The sequence below is a fragment of the Patagioenas fasciata genome, chromosome 1 (assembly GCF_037038585.1).
Source record: "Patagioenas fasciata isolate bPatFas1 chromosome 1, bPatFas1.hap1, whole genome shotgun sequence".
Classification (NCBI taxonomy): Eukaryota; Metazoa; Chordata; class Aves; order Columbiformes; family Columbidae; genus Patagioenas; species Patagioenas fasciata.
The window spans coordinates 202,450,875-202,471,140 of NC_092520.1; the positions used below are offsets into that span (position 1 = coordinate 202,450,875).

General features: G+C 36.9%; 1 protein-coding gene across 2 annotated transcripts in view; it reads left to right on the forward strand.

The window, feature by feature from the left end:
* The window catches only part of PHTF2 (putative homeodomain transcription factor 2), a 68,004-nt gene that overhangs the window by 4,962 nt on the left and 42,776 nt on the right, over positions 1 to 20,266 (forward strand). For both annotated transcript variants that reach the window (XM_065844714.2, XM_071803460.1), the window contains exon 2: positions 9,246 to 9,322. In XM_065844714.2, the coding sequence (XP_065700786.2) occupies positions 9,278 to 9,322 (45 nt within the window). In that variant the 5' untranslated portion in view covers positions 9,246 to 9,277. The remainder of the gene's footprint in view (positions 1 to 9,245; positions 9,323 to 20,266) is intronic.

The following is a 20,266-nucleotide window of genomic DNA, read 5'->3' on the forward strand; positions in this document are numbered from 1 at the left end:
ATTCTTCTTCAAATAAAATACATGCATTTCAGGTTAGATCACACAACTGATTTACAGAGCTGTATTGTGGTGTTTTCCTTGTTATTCTTCTTCTCTTCAGGTGTCTCTGTGTTCTTCTGACGGTAGTATATTGAATAGAAGAGCACCCTGAACCGCCAAATTCCCTTTCTGGATTTGAGATATCTGATTTTAAAGTCTTGTGTGATGTACATAGTTCATGCCCCCCCTCCCCACCTTATAAATATAATTTGCAGTATTGATACTGAATTCTGGTTATGTTGCTTGTTGTTAAAGTTGATCCAGTTCACTGCCAAAGTTGATCCATACTCTTAAGCTTTGCTAATGTTAGATTAATTGTCATGTGGAAATGTTACTACTTCAGGTTTTCTTCTCTGATGTATAAAATATAAATATAGTGAGTACTGCTGAACCTATTTACAGAAGCTTGAAGTTTGGAATAATAGGACAGGGCTCAGTTCACACCATGTAAGGACTTAATTTAGGCAATGCTTTGTAAAAACTTTAGGCTACAGGTCTAAACAGGACAAGGAGGAGAGGGGAAATTGTCTTAATTAGTCCAGATTAACTCTGTTAATGGTACTTCAGAAAATTTGCAGGTAGAGATCCGGAGTATTCAAGTTCGCTTCAGTCGGAGCTGCTCACCTTATTCCATGGTCCATAGATCTGTAGAGCTAATTCAGATGAAAACTGCTCATTTAATTAGTAATGGCAGTCAGTTCCTTGGAGATATCTCCTGTGCTATGGCCTCTGATGCTGGTAAAAGGGATGGAAGCTGGTGACTGAGAAGGAGGGTGGTCTGTGGTAATACTGGTTTAGAGTGGTTAAAAGAGTTGCAAAGCCTTACCAGGCCACCCTGACCTTCTCCATCACTCTGTGTGGGCCTTACACATCTTTAGTGAGTGATTTCGTGTGCCGAAAGTTCCCTCTTAAGAGAGAACCAGCAGGAATGTGAAGCATCTCTATTTGTAAGCTAGCATTAGCTGTCAGCACCCAATGAAGCAGTGGCGTGATGAGCGTTTGTGCTCATCTTTCTCATAAAAGACTAATGATAAGCGTACTTAGAAAATTGGAAGCTGTGATTTCTGGCTGTTGTGATTCTGAATGGCTTTAACATGAAACCTCTGGAAGAAACTTGCTGCCAGGGCACGTGTATATTGAGTGAGATCCCAAATGTTTGCATCTGTCACTGCAGGGTGGTCAGGTATGTGGCAGCTAGAGGAACATAAAAAAAACAGACTAGCAAGATTCAGTCCGAGTTTAGTTTTGGGATTAGGCTGCTTCTATGTGAAGCAGAATGGGGTTTTGTGTACACTTCTCCTTGGGCTGACACTAAATGGTAAAGCTATCAGGCCGGCAGTGTGTGATCTACCTGAGCAGGCAATAAATAGGCTGTTTTATTCAGAGAGGATGTTGCTATTAATCTTTGTTATCCAGTTAGCCTATTGTGATGGAGAATGGTGAACTCAAAATTTTGTTCAGTTTTCTGGCTGGTATTTGACCCATAGCAATGTTGGCTTTTCACAAACAGCAGTCTACTTAGAAGTCTTTGACATCTTTCCAAAGGCTCTTAGAAAGTCCACATATGTTTTATCACTTGCTCTTGTTTATCAGTTAGTTTGACATGTTCAGAAATGCTGACAGACTAAGACACGATCTTCCTTTGCAGAACTTGCTGATTAGACCCTATCAGATAGCCTTTCAGGTATAATGTTGTTCTATTTTTAATGATAGTTTTGAAAATCTTGCCAGATACACATGTAAGGCTTGTTACTCTGCAATTCCTTTTCTGGATCACTCCAGAGACTTTTTAAAAAATAAAGGTTCAGCATTCTCTACTATGTTCCTATAGAACAGTGTCTGTTACAAGAGACTGCAGCTTTTTCTGACAGCTCAGCCACTTCATGCCTCAGCTGCTTCAAGAACTTGCTGGATAACTATTTGTAGAACATGATGCAAACTTGGTTATTTAGGAGTGGTTTTCAGCTTCCTGACTGTACTCATCGAGAAGCCACAACTCTGCTGTGCATTGCCTGGTGACAGATAAACACGTCTTCCTAAATACCAAGTCAGTATTTTCACTGAGCAAGATTTATTGTTGCAAGAAATTTCTGTTGGGTTTAGAATCACAAAGAGGAGAAAAGGAGCATAGCATTTTATTTCAAGGTGGCCACTGTATATTTCTTTGACTGTTTGTTGAGAAGAGTGTATATATAAATGAAAAAAATATATTTATAGAAATTCTATTCCTTAAAAAAGTTGTTACAGTTCTGAGAGCAGATGTATATGTGCAGTATTTCTGGGATTTCTCATTATATGTTTGTAAATATGTTTAATGGGATATGTATTTGTGTGTGTAGTATTCAGTATAAAGACCAGGAATTAAAAAGAGCAGAACTTGAGGTTGACCATATACTGTGTTTTATTTGTCTTTTTTAAGACACAGCATTTTTGGAAATGTCTTGGCTTGTAGATCTAGTGTGCTAGCAGCAATTACTGCATTTGGATTGATGGGAATCAATGTCTCTTAGATAAGATGCAAAATCAGCTTGATTATAGTCCACTTTAAGGCCTTGAAATTTTTTCACTTCCTTAAACAGTATAATGCATTTAAATATTCCGAGCCTTTTGCTAGTTAGTAACCGCTGCAAAAGACTCAGGAGAAAATTATGACAGGTGTAGAATTCTGGAATTCTCAGTACAGAGTTCTTCCCCCCTGTTTTTACAAGGTAACTAGGAAAGTGTGTGATATAACTTCAAATGGAGCCATGAACAGAAAACAGTTATGGAACAAAATTAGGCAATTTGCACAGACCTTAAAGCTGAGGGCATAGAATCCAGAAATGACTACAGCAGTTGCAACAACTGCACGCAATGTTCTTTTCCCAGAGCTTGAAATAAATCTCAGAAATCCTGATACTCAACATTTTGTTACTATTTCAGACAGTTGTGTAATTGACTGGCAAAACAAGTATTCCTTGGGGACAGTCATTTTCTGTGATACTTCCTTGCTAGTTTGTCCTTCAGATATTTGTGTTTTTACTGTGGAAGTGAAGATGGTTAGGTGGAGTCTGCTTCCTACCAGAATTTGAAAACTGATTCTTGCTACAGCTGCAACTGTGGGAGCTTTCTGCTTGGAATGGTAAGGGATAAATGGCATGAGCTTATAAGGAAGATTGTGTATGCAGTGGCAGAAATGGGATCAGATACGGTGGTTTGTGTGCAAAATACAGAGGCCTGAGAAATTATCTGTTTTTCAGTAATTGACATCTTAACTGGAGGCATAGGTAGGTATGGATATGCCACCAGACGCCTGCGTGTCACGATACATCACGTTTGGTATGTCTGTGTATATAGGAACAGGGCTTGATACACAGCAGCCAGCATAAGGTCTGATTCATACTTTATTGTTGCTATTGTTGGCCTGATAATCTCCTTAAACAAACATCAAAACTCCTCGAACAGGTACTTAGGGATGTTCAATGGTTTTTTTCACCAGTTGTTTGGGGGTAGTTGTTTTCTAGTGTTGTTGGGTTTTGGTGTTTTGTTTGTTTGTTTGTTTTTTGAGATGGCATGAAGAACAAGGTTTGAGAATTCATTGTTTTTCATGAGCAGTGTCTTAGGAATGATGATATCGAAATTTAGCAGAGTTGTCGGTATTCTTTGGGGAAAGCAAGTATGGTAATTCCTTTTTATTTACAGAGTATCATGCTGTTCTTTGGGAAAGCAAGAATGTTAATTCCTCTTTATTTACAAACTATCATGGCCTTGGATTGCAAAGCAAGAACTTGGGAGGGCCTTGGCTGGCTGGGCAGCAAGAGTACTTTTCATGCTGGCTGCTGGACATGTTCCCTAGGTTATCAGTGTCTGATATTTTAATTTTATTTTGTTTTTTGCCTTCCTTTTGGCTGCTTCAGATTTTCTTAAGGCTAGCTGAAACAAACGTGATAAAACTTTGACTGAAAGGTGTGAACCAGGGAGTGACAAGTTTCTCATTTGCTTGTATACAATTTGCAATTCTGAAATGCTGCTTTGACAACAGCGATGCATAGATAAAGTACTTAAACAGAACACTGAGTGCATTATGTAGTGTTTGATGTTCCTTTTTAAAATGAAGTGTAAATGGTTTATTTGTAATGCACGTGGAAAGAGTGTGTCTTTTGAAACACTGGTTCAAGGGTTTGATCCTGTTCTCGGTGGCAGTGGCAGAGCTCCTCTGGATTTGAGCACAGGAAGGATGACTCTGAGTTTAGTGGTGTATCTGCATTGCGTTCATACGTGCATTGGTTTGTTTCGTCATGGCAGAAACAGCTTTTCAGTCAACAGCGGATGCCTAATATGACTAAGATGTTTATTGAGCTCGTTTAAAGTTAGCTTAAAGTATCAAATAATGTCAACAATTTGATGATAATGTTAATTTCTGTTTTGATGTTGAACCTGGAAAGTGAGGGTTTTTTTCCCTCATTAAAGTTATTTTCTAGCAGTGTATGAGCAGGTATAATGTTTTACTTTGAAGTGAGTTTGTGTGTTACAGATGTTGCTACAAAATTAGGAGTTCAGGCCATAGGTTTTCCTATTTTGATTCATTGTCCCTTCTTACTCTTCATACCAGGAAATCTTAGTGAAATTATGCCTGTGATTGTGAAACTATAATATGGAGGATCTAACATAATGGTGAAACAGTTCCATTGTGGAAAGCAGTTGAAACCAAGTTCTGATAGTCCCATGGCTTTATGCAGTAACACTTTTAAAACTGCCTTTAATTTGCTAAGGGAAATTAAGCTTCTGGAGGTAATAATAATCGATGGCATTTTGAAAAACATTTGAGCCAAATGCCATAGCTCTGCGATTTTACTTCTAATGATGTCTAGTGAACATACCAAGTTCATCATTTTGTGATCATAATGAGCTGAGAAGGACATTTAAGCCTTGAGTCAGCAGCTGGATGCTATCCTGACCATTCAGGTTAGGATTGTTACAAAGGAAAGGAGGTTCCTTGAAATACTTAGTGGTTCACAGTGTTTACAGGCAAGGAAAGCAACAACTGGCCTATGTTTCCTTGCTTGTGTTGTGTTTTTAATGATGTCCTTTTGCTAGTTGACATTGCTTAGACCTGTATATTCTTCTAAAAAATGTCCTTTTTTTCCCTTTGTCACTATGAGGAGCATGATTTTATTTTGAACTTCTGTCAGAGTTCATAATAGATTTTATTTTCTGTAGACTGTCATTTAGAAATGTATGCATTTATGTCTGACTTGGGTCACAAAATCACTGTGGATATGAATAAAATTTTAAAATATAGTTACTTTGAATTTATTAAAATCCGTGTTGTAGTGTCTAATCTTGTCTTATACAATAAGTGCTGCATTGCTTGAGTGTGCATTTAACTACCTGAAGACATCTAAGTATAGATTTCTGTGGCTTTTGTGGAACTGCTAATTTGATTTTGAAGTGTAGTGTGTACTTACTTAAAATGGAATGTGATTATGCTCTGAAATAGAAAAGAAATAGCTAAGAAACCCTGCTTCTAGATAGGGATCATTAAAACCAGGTAGTTATCTATTTTTAGTTTTAAAGAAGTACCGTAATTTTGATTAAAAACAGATGTTGCTTGTTATTCGTAGTATTAACTGTGAGTTTGATGGAAATGTGATGAACAGCTCTGTTGATCACAACAACCCTGTGACATTCAAGCTTTTATATTTGGATGTTCTGTCTAATCTCTGAAGTTGGGAGTGTTTCTTTTATTGCTCTTAAGTCTCCAACCAGTTAAGATTAAGTTAATCTTGCTGTAATTACTCTGCACAGGACCTTATACAACTGAGTGCTAAAGTCGGTCCCCGTCCCAGATGTTGGTATTTGAGAGAGAACATGAAACAAATGGCTGGATCCAGAGAGGATGGGAGGAGAAAAAGGCAGAGCAAGAGGCCATGCTCTGTGGTGCTTGTGGGTGTGCATCAGCACTTTCGATTTATTCACTTTACCCATTTGGTACTGTCGTGCCTTAGAGCCCAGCTTGTACAGTCTGACTTCAGGATCAACATCAGTACAAATTGTCAGCTGAATAACATATCAACTTGTAATGAATATGCAGAACTCTGACATTGCTGTGATGCTTTGTCTCCTCTCTAGGTGTTCAGTGAGCTGTGGGCAGATGCAGAGTCAGAGCCAGGGCTGCAGCTTTAGTGCCTTGAATTGCTACCATCCATTTCTCATCAGATAAGTTACCTTCAGGCCAAGACTATTGAACTCATTATACTGTCTCCAAAAAAAAATTAAATTGACCAAAAAAACAAACCACAGACAGATCCCAGACCCTCTAAGCGGGAACACTGTCTGGAAATAACTAAATGAACCTTTTTACCTTTCAGTTTTGTACTGTCTCAGAAATTGTTGTATATCTTTTGAAGAAAGCATATGATATTTCCTTGTAGAGGTGTTTTTACTTAGCACACCAAACTCGGTTAGAGTCTTTTGAGACATGCATCCCACTATTCTGTCATATTTACTTTTGTAAGCGTCATCTTTGCATTTGTGTATGCAAATTTGCTTTAAACACCACCAAAATAGACTCTGTGAAGGATTTAATGTAGAGTGTTTCTTAAAAATATGAAAACCATGGGTAATTTATATATCAGGTATGTTGATAGAAATAAAATAAATTAATAGTAAAAGTACTTCATTATAATTGGTTTATAGTTTTGTGATGTAATTGTTTCTTGAGGCAAAGGGTTTTTGAGTAAATTGGAGAACTGCAAAAAAGGTGCAGCCTTTAAAATGACTTGTCCAATTTTAGCCATATTTGACACAGCTGGAAGTTTTGGATTCACAACTTAGTGTTCATTTCCTGAAAAATCATTGTCATTGGAGAGAGAGAGAGAGTTCAAGTTATGTAGCTATTGAGGGAAAGGTTTCTGTGCAGGTTGAATGTTTCATTCTGTACTGCTGATAATGAGTTTTTCCAACCCTTTTCTCATCCTGTAATTATGGTGGTAGGAAGCAGAGTATGTTGTATATAAGAGGGGATGTTGGTTTAAGAGAAATGCAAAGAAATTAAAGATCCTCCAAGATGAGGTCACAAAAAAGGGGAAGGCAAGGGGTGCCAGTGTGATCCAAATCTGTGTGGCATCCCTCCTGCATTGGCACCTCCGTGAGCTGCTCTCGCTGTGAGTGTGCTATGTAGGTCACGTTATATGTGGAGACTATGTATGGCTAAGGGTTTTATGTGGCTTTGAGTTTGTAGTCCGGTGTAGCAAATTATTTTAAATTTAAGTTCACTTAAACAGGTTTTCAAACAAGAGCACATCCTATTTTAAGCTTTGTATGGGTGAGAAAGAAGGGTAGTCGGTCTATGGAATATACCAAGTTACATCAAAGTCTCCGTTGGGCTCCATGCTTTAGGTGATAGAAATATTTTTTTATTTACTGTGCCAATGAATTCTTAATATCTGGTACTTGCTCTTAGAAAAACTGCTACTATTATCAGAAACCAATGGGTCAGAAACAATTACACATGTTGACACAGTCATGGCTGCCAGCTTTAACTGACTTGATGTGACTTACACAATGATATTATCAACAGTGGAAAAATTGCACTGTTTGTTTACTCAGTTGTACCAAAAGTCAGTGTCCTGATATTTCTAAAATATGTTAATGACTGTTGGAGCTCTCTCAGAGACATTTATTTCTATTGTGTTGTAATTTTGTCTGAACATGTATAGAGGATATTGGAGTTAGAAATCTTAAATATAGCTCCTTTTGGGTATTTGATGTCTCTTTTTTGAAAAAGCTTTGTGAAACATGAAAATGTATGGCATTATGTTTCTTAGAAATTCTGGATACCTGGTGTAAAATGTTTGTACTGTTGAAGGTTTGTACTATGGTCTATATGATACACATCTAAACTTGCTAAATATAGTGTCTTTAAAGGAATGAACTGTGTAAAATACAAGCACATCCTTACATGAGTCATTGAAGGCAATAAATAGGTGTCAGTGCAGAACCGAGTCTTTTGAAGGGTCATCTTTTCTTTCTGAGGAATGCCTTGGAAGATGGTAGTGTTGATAGGGCGGTTTTAGAGGGACTATTTGTGATTTTTGTACAAATAGCTGTTATGATCAGGTCATCCAGTATCTGCTTTTTTTAAAAAAAAGGTGAAATTTTTGGTGATCAACAATGTATAGTAAAGTTTCACAAGTTCTTCTAGTGTTTATGCATTTCATAAAGACACTTCTAATTTAATCTATTGCACAATTTCAGTTTCCATCACATTTGTTGGAAAGTGTATTGTTCTTTGCCTTTCTTATCTGTGCAAATGCTGTAAACAAATGTCTTTCCCTTTGTTTTAAAAGACAAGGATCACCTTTAATCTTTCACCATAAAAATTGCCTACAGATGAATAATTTTTGTTTTCTTCCAATGAAGAAATCTAAGGTGCAATATTGTTGATATTGACAGTGTTATGATAAGTGTGATATTTTTATCAGAAATCATAGAACCATAGAATAGTTTAGGCTGGAAGGGGCCTTCAAAACTCATCTCGTCCAACCCCCTGCCATGAGCAGGGACATCTTCAACCAGATCAGGTTGCTCACAGCCCCGTCCAGCCTGGCCTTGAATGTCTCCAGGAATGGGGCATCTGTCACCTCTCTGGGCAACCTGGGCCAGTGTTTCACCACCCTCATCATAACAAATTTCTTCCTTATATCTAGTCTCAATCTTCCCTCTTTTAGTTTAAAATCATTGCCTCTTGTCCTATTGCTACAGGCCCCACTGCAGGACTGATCTAGCACTGCTTTTTGTCTCCTCCAAAAATAAGTAATTGTCTGTATGAAATTTTCTTGCATTTTATAACGCAATTATTCCTGGACTTCAGAATACTGTGCTGTGGTAATACCTATAGGTTACTTAATTTATTAAAAAAAAATTGCTGCATGTAATTTAACTCTCATAAGGTTCTTGTGAGACTATTACAGATCATCTCTGTGCCATCTGTGTTTTACTGAGAAGGGTGGCCAAAGCTGATGCTTCTGATGTCCTGTAGCAGCAGTATCATAGTTTTTTGTTTACTTAGAGGAGAAAATCCTATTACTTAAATAGTAATTAGGCATGGTGTGAAGTAAGGATAGCTGTTCAGTGCTTTGCAGGTAATGGGAGTGTTTCTACATTCCCTATGTTGGCCTTCATAGAGAAGGTGGAAGTAAAGTTCTGTCTTTTTCTGTTAACAGCCTAAAATGACTGTGTGAATTCAGTGGAATAAATGGCGTCCAAAGTAACTGATGCTATAGTTTGGTACCAGAAGAAGGTAAGCTTTCTATTTGTTTTTATGGTGGCTTAAAAAAATAAAAAAGTTGGCCTGTTGTGTTTTATGTGTAAAGTATAATAAACATAAAATACTATTGCATTATTGATTAGCATTGTATGGGAGTGAGTAGGTGGAAACTTTTCTTCCAAAAGTAAATGAATATTTAGTTAATGAGACAGAATAGCTTTGTGGTCTGTGTTGAAAACTCCTCATTCCCTTGGCTTCTTGTGCTATGGAAAAAAACAGAAAAGAAAATTTTCACTCTTTAGAATGTTAATTTACAGGTGAATGTTGTTTCTATAGCATATAAATTAATCCTTGTATTTAAGTAGAAAGGAAGAACTGAAATGTATTTATTGTCAATAACAAGGAACTGTGTAATCCACACCCAAAAGAGATAGGCTAGGGCTTTTTGGAAGTTAATTATGGAAAAAAATCAGGGGGGAGGAAAAATATGTCATTTGGAGATACATAGTTACAGTACCACCAGATACTGTATCTTTTGATTCACCTTTGCATGTAGAAATGTTGATGTCTCTTCCTAATTTATTATTTTGACAATTTCAAATCATCATATCCTCTTGACGTTGCTACATTTTGAGGTATGTTTCCTTACTAAGACATAAATAAGGTATGATGATTTTATTTTCTTGGCCCTCCATGGTTTAGTAAGTTTCTATGAGTTATCATTTTCCTTGGGGCTATGGCCATGTTCCTAAGTGAATGCATCTTGTCCTTAGGAGGATAATGGCAATACTCTTCAAAACAGAAATTCTGGTTAACTTGTAGCTAAGCAACAGTTAATTTCTAGAATTAGACAATATGGGTATACTTTGAGAGTTTTACAATTAAAGGTATAGTTGGAAAAGCACCAAGATTAATTTTGCTGACTTAATTTATACAAATCATTCAATTACATATACAAGAAATTGAAAACAATTTAGAATTTAATTAGGTTTTTGTTTGGTTTTGTACTGTGTACTCTCTCCCTTCTCTTATTCAAGCTTTACAAAAAGTATTTTTGTAAAAGTATCAGTGGAATTACAGTGTGGTTTTGAACTATTTCTTGATTGCAGGTCCAGTCACTTTTTTTTAAAGATTTGAAGGATTACTTGTAGAAGATTTAGTGTAAACAAAATCCAGTGCAGGATCTTATGGAAGGGGAAAGTGATGCTGGCTTTACCTTCTTCGTGCAGATAATACTTAAAAGCACAAAAGTTGTGTGGATATTTGGTCTGGCCAGGACCTCTTTTGTGCAGTGCAAGAGATGCTGGCTGTCAGATTCTTATCACATCTTTGAGGTTGTTTTATTGATGATGATGAACTAGTCTTTGGACAGATCTGTTATGGTATTCAGCTTTATGTATAAATGGTCCTTTGATGCAAGAAAGAGTCTGAAGTCTCTGTAAATCTTGGGTGAAGTTGATGTTTGTTATCTCCCTATATTTTTTTTAACTACATGTCTGTTTTCCTGTTGATGATAGAGGAAAAGGAATGCCCTATGTGATATTCTCCAGCTTTTCATCCTCCTGATGTTAGGAAGGCAGAATCTGCTGCTGAGTCACTGTGCTCTGACCTTACAGAAGGCAAGCCTTCTGTTTTTCGTATAAATCACCCATTCCTCAATTTTACTTTTCCCAGGACACTTCTCCTAACAGAATTGCTTATTATCAGTACAGGACATTCTTTTAACCCTTGTTCTGTCATTTTTTTCCAGTTATTCCACACACGTTTCCATTTATTTCATTCGTACCAATAACATTTCTGCTACAAGTCTCTGCAGGCTTTTACAGAGGTCTGCTCAGCCAGAAGTTGCATGCTGCCTTTATGGTGAGGAGTTCTGGGGAGGTGACTCTTGTTACTTCATGAAAGACTGGGCTGTCTTCAGGAGGGATAAGATCTTGTGTAAACCAGATGTTGATGTTTTCCATGGCATGAACAAAATCTAATTGCAGTCCATATGTGGACTGGGCTCTGACAAATCAGCAGGCTTTTCTTCTTTTGGTATGAGGAAGTGGAGTCTGTTTTGGGAGGCAAATGGATGCACTGCAGAAATGTTGCATCTCAAAAAATCTTCGTGCTAATTTCATTATTTCTTAGGCCCCATTTATTGGAGGTTCCCTTGGATCAGACTGGTATCCCCAAGGGTTTTTTTCACCCATGTCCTTGATTTTATCTATTTATTTATGTAAATCTCTCACATGGCACAATATTTTTCCTCATGGATTTGTTGTTTGCACCAAAGATTTCAAATTGGGGAACAGGAAGAGCTATGCTAGCTGCTACTGGGTACCAGACATTTTTTTGTCCTTTCTGATACATTTCTGTTATGTGATTGCTTATGAAGGCAAAATACTGAACTCTGTGAACTTTTAGTTCAGGTCGCTTTCGGTTTCACATTTTGATTTCTGAGTTGTCAAGTTGTCCTATTTACCATGCTTTTTGGATCTATTTATTCCTCACAGAAGTAACTGAAATTGAAGGTGGGGAGGGATCAAAACTTAGCACAATCTGGCAGTAAAACATTGTCTCTGGGGCAAGAGAGAACCAGAGTTGCAGTCAGTATTGATCAAATTGATATGGCTTGCCTATAAAGTGACAAAAATAAAGTGTTATTTTGGGGAGAATTTTTGGATTAATAAATTGATGTATGAATGCCCTAAAAAAACCCATGAAGAGCTTTATATTCATACATACATAACCCATGAAGAGCTTTATATTCATACATAAAGAAGAAAAAGACATTTGAGTAGGTAGAGGTTGGGTAAGCAGAGAACTTGCTCTTTGTGTTTCTTTGTTTTCCATTTTAATGTATTTTTGAATGTATTAATTTTATGTCTCTGTCTACTGAATTTCAAAGGTCTTGTTGTTTCTCAAAAGTAAGGCATAGAGTTAAGCAATTGAGCTCTTCCAACCCTACTTCAGGCAAGTTTACTAAATACTATATTTACTCATGTGACTCATTCTATTGTCTGAAATTGAGCTCCTCACACGAGGATGATTTAGTAACGCACTTCATCGTTTAAAAGGTCAGACGCCTTATTATGTAAACTTGTAGTTTGTTGTCGCAATAGAGGTACTCTGCTTTTAGTGTATTGGAGCTCTTGATTGCTGTCTTATAAAAATACAATAATAAATTCTTAGTTATTTTAAGTTTAATTGTAAGATTTCAGATAGTGTATTACACCAGCTTGTTATTGGAGATGTAAGATTGCATGGACAGAGCTTTACAACTTCCAGTGATAGCTTGTGTTTTGCAGATGCTACAAATACTTTTCTAAGGCCTGAAATGTTAACAGATAAATCCTGCTACACACAGGTTGAGTCTGTAGAAAGCAAAATAAATTAAACCTCTGCTGCGTTCCTGGGTGCACTGGCGAGTGCAATGCTGAGATTCGTATGTCAGATGCGGTTTGTCTGGCTTGTTTTCAACACTTTTCTGCTGCACTGGCTCTTGCAATAAAAGGGTGTGGCCGGGTGTCTGAATTGTTCTCTAGAATGGTTTGTTACATTGGTTCCAGGCAGCTACCAAGCTAATTCTTACATAAATGCGCTTTGTTAGTTAATATCCTTAGATTTATGTGTATTTGCCAGAATACTGATCTTGCTTCAGATTTGTAATTGATGGATTTTATGGAAAAAAACATCATAATGTTTCCTCTGAAAAAATCCGAGACCCCTCACAATTACTTTAAACAATTTCACTATCTGATCACTCACCTCTCTGAGTGTATACTGCCTCAGTAACAGTAACTGACATTTAAAGTCAAGCATATTGCTTGCAACTTAAGCTTTTGCATTAATTTCTTATAATACTTTCAAGTTTTACAGATAGCAGATGTGCAGTTTTTGGTCTGGTTTCTGGTCTGGCAACTATGTGTGAATTATTTCAATCCTTATAGAAGCCTTGCTGCTAAAATGGGGAACTTTATACAAATTAGTTAATAATATTGCGGGAGAGAATTATGTTGCTACTTCTCTTGGGGATGGTAGTAGGGAAAGGCAGAATGGAACTTAATGAATTGAACCTGAATCCTGCACCTGATTGCATATCAGTTAACTTTGCCAATGCAGCTTTCTGCTGTTTCAGGTGTCCCTTGGGTACAGCTGTTAAAGGGCACAATAAAACAAATGAGATGTTTTCTCTCTCACGGCTATAAAGGGTAAAATTAGAGTTCTAATTTCATTGCTTGAAGATATGCAATATTCAGTGTTTTACAGCTCATTAGTCCAAGATTACGCTTGCCAAGTTAATAAAGGAAGAAATAAACAAAAAAATTATATAATACCCTGAAACCACCCAGTTTCCTTCTTGGCACTGGATTTTTGTCATGTGCTGGTGACCCTGTCACCAAAACCCATTTTTGCCAAATGATCGGGCTGTATGGCTCTGTTACCTAAAACTTTGGATGCTGAAACTGCATCAGTTCGAAAAGGTCTACCTTCAGGTACCAAAACTTGACAAGTGTCAGAACTGGCTACTTGTGAAAGCACTGAGGAAAAACGGTATTTTTAGAAGAGTTTCCTTCCACATAGTGCTGGGATTTGGTACTCAGGCTGTAATCTGACCAAATAGGGGGGATTGCTTTCAGCTCCTTGTTTTGGTGAGACAAAACTCCAATTTCTGAATCTTGTGTAAAACATCACTCAGAAACTGATGCTGTGGCTGAACAAAGCAAGCTTGCGTTTTGCCTGGCTGCTGGCTCCAGTGCCTGCTTTGCCTTCCCACAGACTTCCATGCACTCGATCTGGTGAATTTGGTCAGGGGACTAAGCAAGTTAAAATTTAAGACTGAGAATCTCTAAGCAGCTGAACCTGTCTAATGGAGGGATTGAAATCGCTCTGTCAGTTCTTGAAATGTTTCATTATGCCTTGTGAAACTGTAAACTAACATTTTATTTTCCTGAGTGATCTGATTGATCTTTCAGCCACCCAGATGAGTGTTCTGGCACCAGGAAAGTGTGCTGTGGGAAGTGGAAATGGTCAGTGGTGTAAGGGCAGTGCAGTTTCAAAAGCCTAGGTGCAATGCTGGTAAAATTGCTGGATTTTCACTGGTCTTCAGGGAGTTATACCGAGTAATGGAGTTATCAGAGTGGTTTTCTTTTCACAGTTATGTCTTGAGGCTGCTTTGTTTTGTGTAAGTACATAATTGTCAGAAAAATAAAATGTTGCAGAGGTCTTAACTGCTTAAGAGTGGGTGAGTACTTGGGCTATATTAGCAATGGTGTAGGCAGCGGGTCAAGGGAAGGGATTATTCGCCTCTGTTTAGCTCATGTGAGACTGCACCTCGGATGCTGTGTCCAGCTTTGGGCAGTGACATTCCTCCAGCGGAGGGCCACCAATACTGTTATGGAGCTGAACCATGTGATGTACCAAGAGTTTGAGAGATCTTGGTTTGCTCTGTCTGAAGGAGAGAGGGCAAAGCGCAGAGCTTGCTGCTCTCAACTGCTGCTTTGGCAGCCATGGAGAGGATGGAGCTGGGCCCTTCTCAGAGGTGGGCAGGGTTTGCAAGAGAGACTATTAACACAAGTTGGAATGTGGGGAATTCTGATTAGATAGAAGGATAAAAATGTTTAACGTGACGTTTGCTAAACATTGAGACAGGACCCCAGAGAAGCTATGGAAAGCCCAGTCTTTGGAGATGCTGGGATCTCTACTGGATAAGTCCTTGAGCAAGCTGCTATGACTGGACCTGCTTTGCACAGGAATTAGGCTAGGTGACTGCAAGAGGTTCCAACCTGTGTACTTCTGTGATGGCTTTAGTTTGAATGTGAAGATGAATAAATGTTATCCTAAGGGATTATGCTTAACTGTGATTAATGACAGAGATGGAATCTCAGTTTGTGCTGCTTTTTAGATGTTGCTCTATAGTCCATGAAGCCAAAGAAATGGTACCTAAATTTACCTCTAGTGTCCAGTTCATGTCACTAGGGAATGGCTTAGAGTAGGTGTTGGTTACTCTTGTAATCTCATTTAGTTTAATATGCAAACTGTTTCTAACTATTCTGATGTATATAATTTTCCCTTATGCTTAATTGTGCGATGAAAAAAGACGTTTTGTGTTTTTAGTAGATATGCTGAAATCTGTAAACCATTACTCAATGCAATAAATAGGGCTGACTGTAGTTACCAAGAATTAATCTGTAATGAATGATACAGAAAAACTTTTAATATATAGTTGATAAATGTTTAATTATGTATTATTGTACCCTGAAAGGGATGTTATCTTTGAAGTAAGCTTTGGTTAAATTATTGTTCAGTGAAATGGCTGTAAGTCCAGTGCAGAATTTTAGCAGGCCATTAGTTGACAATTAAAACAGTTAAAAATAAATAAGCCTCAAGGTTTTAAATTGCTTTATTTTACTCCAAATAGTTGGTTTCAGCTCTGGCTCTGGGGCTGAAGAGGGAGACGGGACAGGAATCACAGAATCTTTTCGTAATCAGAGGTAACAATTCAGCAATCATAAATCCAAAGCTCTGCACCTTAGGATATACAGTTCTAGTCCCTTCATTGTTCTTCTCCATTTGACTAAAAGTTACTAAACTGTTTGCTATTAGCAGACAGGGTACAACTATTATATATAGTGATTTCCATCTGTGGTCTATTAGCCAAGTTTGTCTTAGCTTAGCTTGTCTGGCCCACATAAACCAAACTGAAAAATCCTCACCACCCTTGACATCCACCAAAAAACAGCCTGAAAAATCCAATCCTAAAAGTAGAAATCTACTCCAACAGAGATAATGATACTTCTGAGCTACTAGATGATTGCCTTTGTTGCAATGGGGGTCAGTTCATGTAAGGAATAAAATGGGGTTTAAAATTACTTTTAATAATCCTGTTTTGAGAAAATAAGAAATGATTTATTGAATATCTGAAATTCTATACTTAATAATAAACTAATTATTAAGCACTTTGAAAGATATTTAAAAATTAGCAATATTACATGTATAGAAATTATTTATATGTTGTTATCCTAATATTAAAATTGATACATATAATAATATATTATTATAAGAATATGGGACTGTATATGTTAATAAAACATATTAGCTAGTATTTTAACACAAAATATTTTAATAAGGTGTTAAACTCTTAACCTGGTCAGTAGGCAGACCAAGGAAGCAATTTTGTTTTTTCTTTACCAAGCTCTGTATCTGGTATCTTTTGGATTTGTAATACTATTGTGATGTTGCTTGTAATAGTGTTTAGAGGTTTTAAAGAGCAAAGCTAAGCATGCAGATTTCATTATTGATAAACATAAAAGTTTTAAGATCCAGCAGGAAATACCATGTATTCTTAGGATTATAATCTTTGCTAGTCTGCTTGGTCATAAAATATAAATGTCTCTTGAAATATTGATTGATTCCATTAGAATCAGAAGGCCTTGTGAGTATTGGGCTACACGTTGATACCATCACTACATTAGCTTAAAGTGAATATCAGTGTCATTCACAAAGCTCAAATTCAATCTTGATGCACGTATGGCTTGTTATGAGAAAGACATTGGGAAGAAATATTAAGCAGTACAGAAACCTTCGCACTGGGCTTTATTTGAAGTAAAAACTGGCTGTATTCTCAACAGCTTAACTTTTGACTTAGGCTAATTGCTGTTAATGTTGTAAAACCAAGCGGTTCAGGTGTCAAGCAAATTTGAGATATATAAAGAAATGTGATCCGATGCTTTCTGAGGTATTTGATTGGGAAGGAATAAGTGTAGTTATTTTAGGTAATTTCAAGAGGTGTACATATCTCTTAAAAGAGAAAAAGTTATGAGGAGTCTGCACTTAGAAACGATATCAAATTTATGTAATCTTTCAAGAAATAACTAGCTTTATCAGGTGTGTTTAGTTTTCTCAAATGTGTAGTTGCTTAATATCCCATGCCAATTCAAATAAAAGTTAATTTTTTTGGCAATTGCTTCTGAGGAAACTTTTTTCCAGAAAACGTATTTGAAAGTTTATTAGGCTTGGTTGATTTAGGATGCTAAACCCCCTCTTTTCCGTTGTGAAAGAAGATTGGCAGGATTTTCAGTCTTTGGACATAATCCCTTGTATGCTGAAAATTGTAATAGGTGCTTGAAGAATAGTTGTTGATTCTACAAATACTTAAAGGAATCGATTTCCTTTCATCATCTTGGTGTTTATTGAGGCACAGTGTCTTGAGAACTGAATATTTTAGAGGTAACTGGTTTGGATAGACTGGATAGAATCTTGGCGTTGAGGAAACCTGGGATGCACGATTTACACTGAATGTGTATAAAATAACATCTGGTAATTTATCTAGTTCTGCTACAGGTATGTTATACCATGATTTTTTGTATCTGTAACATATTACTGACAGGTTTTCTACAACAGGGTTGTGTTGCTGTTGATGCTTGGTGATGAAAGTTACACTTAAAAATGATAGGATAGGCTAAGTATCTCACTTGAATTAACAAATAATTTGAAAAAGATCAAGAGAGTTGTTTTTTCATGCCAAATCTTAACAAATAAATGCTGTAGAATTCAAATTTCAGATTGTCTTTGATTAGATATTTTACAAATTAAATTAGAAGACATTTATGTGATAAATCGGATTAAAATTGGGATAATGTGTTGTATAGTTTGCTAAAAAAGTCTGTTGCCAGGTTTAGACTGGACCAATGGATTGAAAATACCAGTGACAAGCTATTATACAAACAGTCTTCCTCTAAAACCTGAACAGATTTTAAAAGCATTACTTCTTGTTGTATACTTAAAATTTGGACATTTTTGGACCCTTGTACCTTGTACTCTAAATTTTCTCTGAAGGATACTGCAGGACCTGTAGCAACAATGGGTGAGACTCCAGGTAGAGTTGGTGGCTTCAGGAGCTGCTTGAGTTGATGGGAACCTTCACATTGGCCCAACGATTCAGGCACAGGGAGCTTGAGCACCTGCGGGGGAGCCCTGGGGATAGTTGTACATTGAGGGAAAGCTTGTTTTGATCAAGGTTTATCTATATTTAAAACATGAATGGTCTTATCTCTGGAAATTTATTCCTTCATTTTATTTGCCTTTAAAGCTTAATTTCTTTGGCATTGCTAGATGCTAGACTTCTTTTTAGTGTCCTGCGGGTATGTACAATTTTAAAGCATTGCATGAATAGCCAAGAGCTAGAGCCTACGTGCAAACGCTTGACAACTTAATATTTAGATTTAACATGAAACATAATTTAGATGCAAATACTTGTAAATCAAAACTCTTTGAAGGTGGAATTGACTGCTGCTCTCAATAATTTAAAGCTGAGAAGGTTTGGTAGTATTAACTTACATTCTTGAATTCATTTAGGAAGTACATTCTTGTATTCATACAGGTGTCCAGCATCTCTGGTTATCATTCTGTGTTGTAATTTAGCTTGTTGATGAAAAACACTTTTCAATGAAATCTGCAAGATATGTTTCACAAACTGTAAATGTTTTTTTCCTGACATAAGGTAGAGAAGGAAAAAAAAAAAAATTAATGCCTCTGGGTTTTTTTGTGTTGTTTCAGTAAAAGTAGTTTTACCTATTTTTGTTTACTGTGGGAAATGCAGTGTGCCAGTACGCTATTGCATAACCATGTCTCTGTCTACATGTGTTTCCTTTTGGTACATGTGCAAGGGAAGTATAGAGGGATTCAGGAGGGAAATTGGGTCTAAATTTGATGGGCTGAGCATGTACACCTGCTACCTAAAGTGCTCCTTAAACTTTCTTAAAATACAAAGAGGTGAAATTTGGTAGGTTAAAAAATTTACAAACTGTGAGAGATTGTAATGATTATTACTGTCGGTAATTATTCCTTTAACTCTTTTTAGTTTGCAGCAACATGCTTGTACTTAATAGCCTTGTGCTCAGATTTTAATAATTAAAGTTGATCAGAGGTGACTGGCCAGATCCACTTGGCCAATAAAACAGTTGTAAAAGACCATCTCCCTTAAAGTTGTTTTGGCTCTCTCATTTTACCTCCTGCTGGAAGATTTGCTTTATGGAGCAATGTTGAGAGAAAAATGTGAGTGGCAAAATCACTACTTGTCTTCTGTGGAGACAGAAGCTTCTACCTAGCCTTGAGGGAGAAGAAATGTTTGTAGGAAAATATAACGAAGTCAAATTTTAAATCAGTTAACTTCCTTGCCTCGGATATCTTCTGGGATCTGTTTCCCAGAATTCCTTTAACAAGAGGTCCGCTATTCGTCTGGAAGAAGAATGCCCGTCTAAAGACTCTTTCAACTTTAAACCAGTCTCAGCTATGAATGGAATTAGGAATACAGTTTGCTTTCACAGCTTTATTGGCACAAGGGCTTCCGCATTTCTTTCTTGCATAGTCAAGAAGGAGACAGACTTGCATCCCCTTTTCTGTCTCTGTAGAAAGAAATCTTTTTTGGAAGTGAGGTGGGGAGGGCACAATATTATGCAGCACAAAAACTTCACTTGGGGCTCTTATCAGTAAATTTTATGAAAAACAGGAAGACCTGAAATTTCATTTAAACTGTATTTAGAGAAAAAGCCAGAACAATTAGATAGAAATGCCTGGGTGGAGTGGTTATTCAAGATACTGACTTTTTAATTGCTGGCTGTTATCCAGGTGGAGTTAGTTCTTAAACTTCCTTTGGTTTAATTACTTTAATCATAGCAAGTACTTAATTCTGCCCAGTACAGTGCCCAACTCCCTAATTATTTTCCACAGTCTACATTTTGTTTTTCCAAGTGAGAGGTGCAAAGTATATATTATTATTACCAAAAAACCAGTAGATTTTTTTTTTTTCCAGAGTTTTGAGGTAGCAAAATAAAAATTGTTTGGGTGCTTAGCTCTTGTGAATTGGAAATATTATTTGAATTTGAGAATGGGTAATTTGGTTCACTGTTCTCACTTTCAATTTTAGATATGCTTTGGACTTTACTGCTATAAATGAGATTTTTTTCTTTTTTCTCCCCCCACCCCATCCCT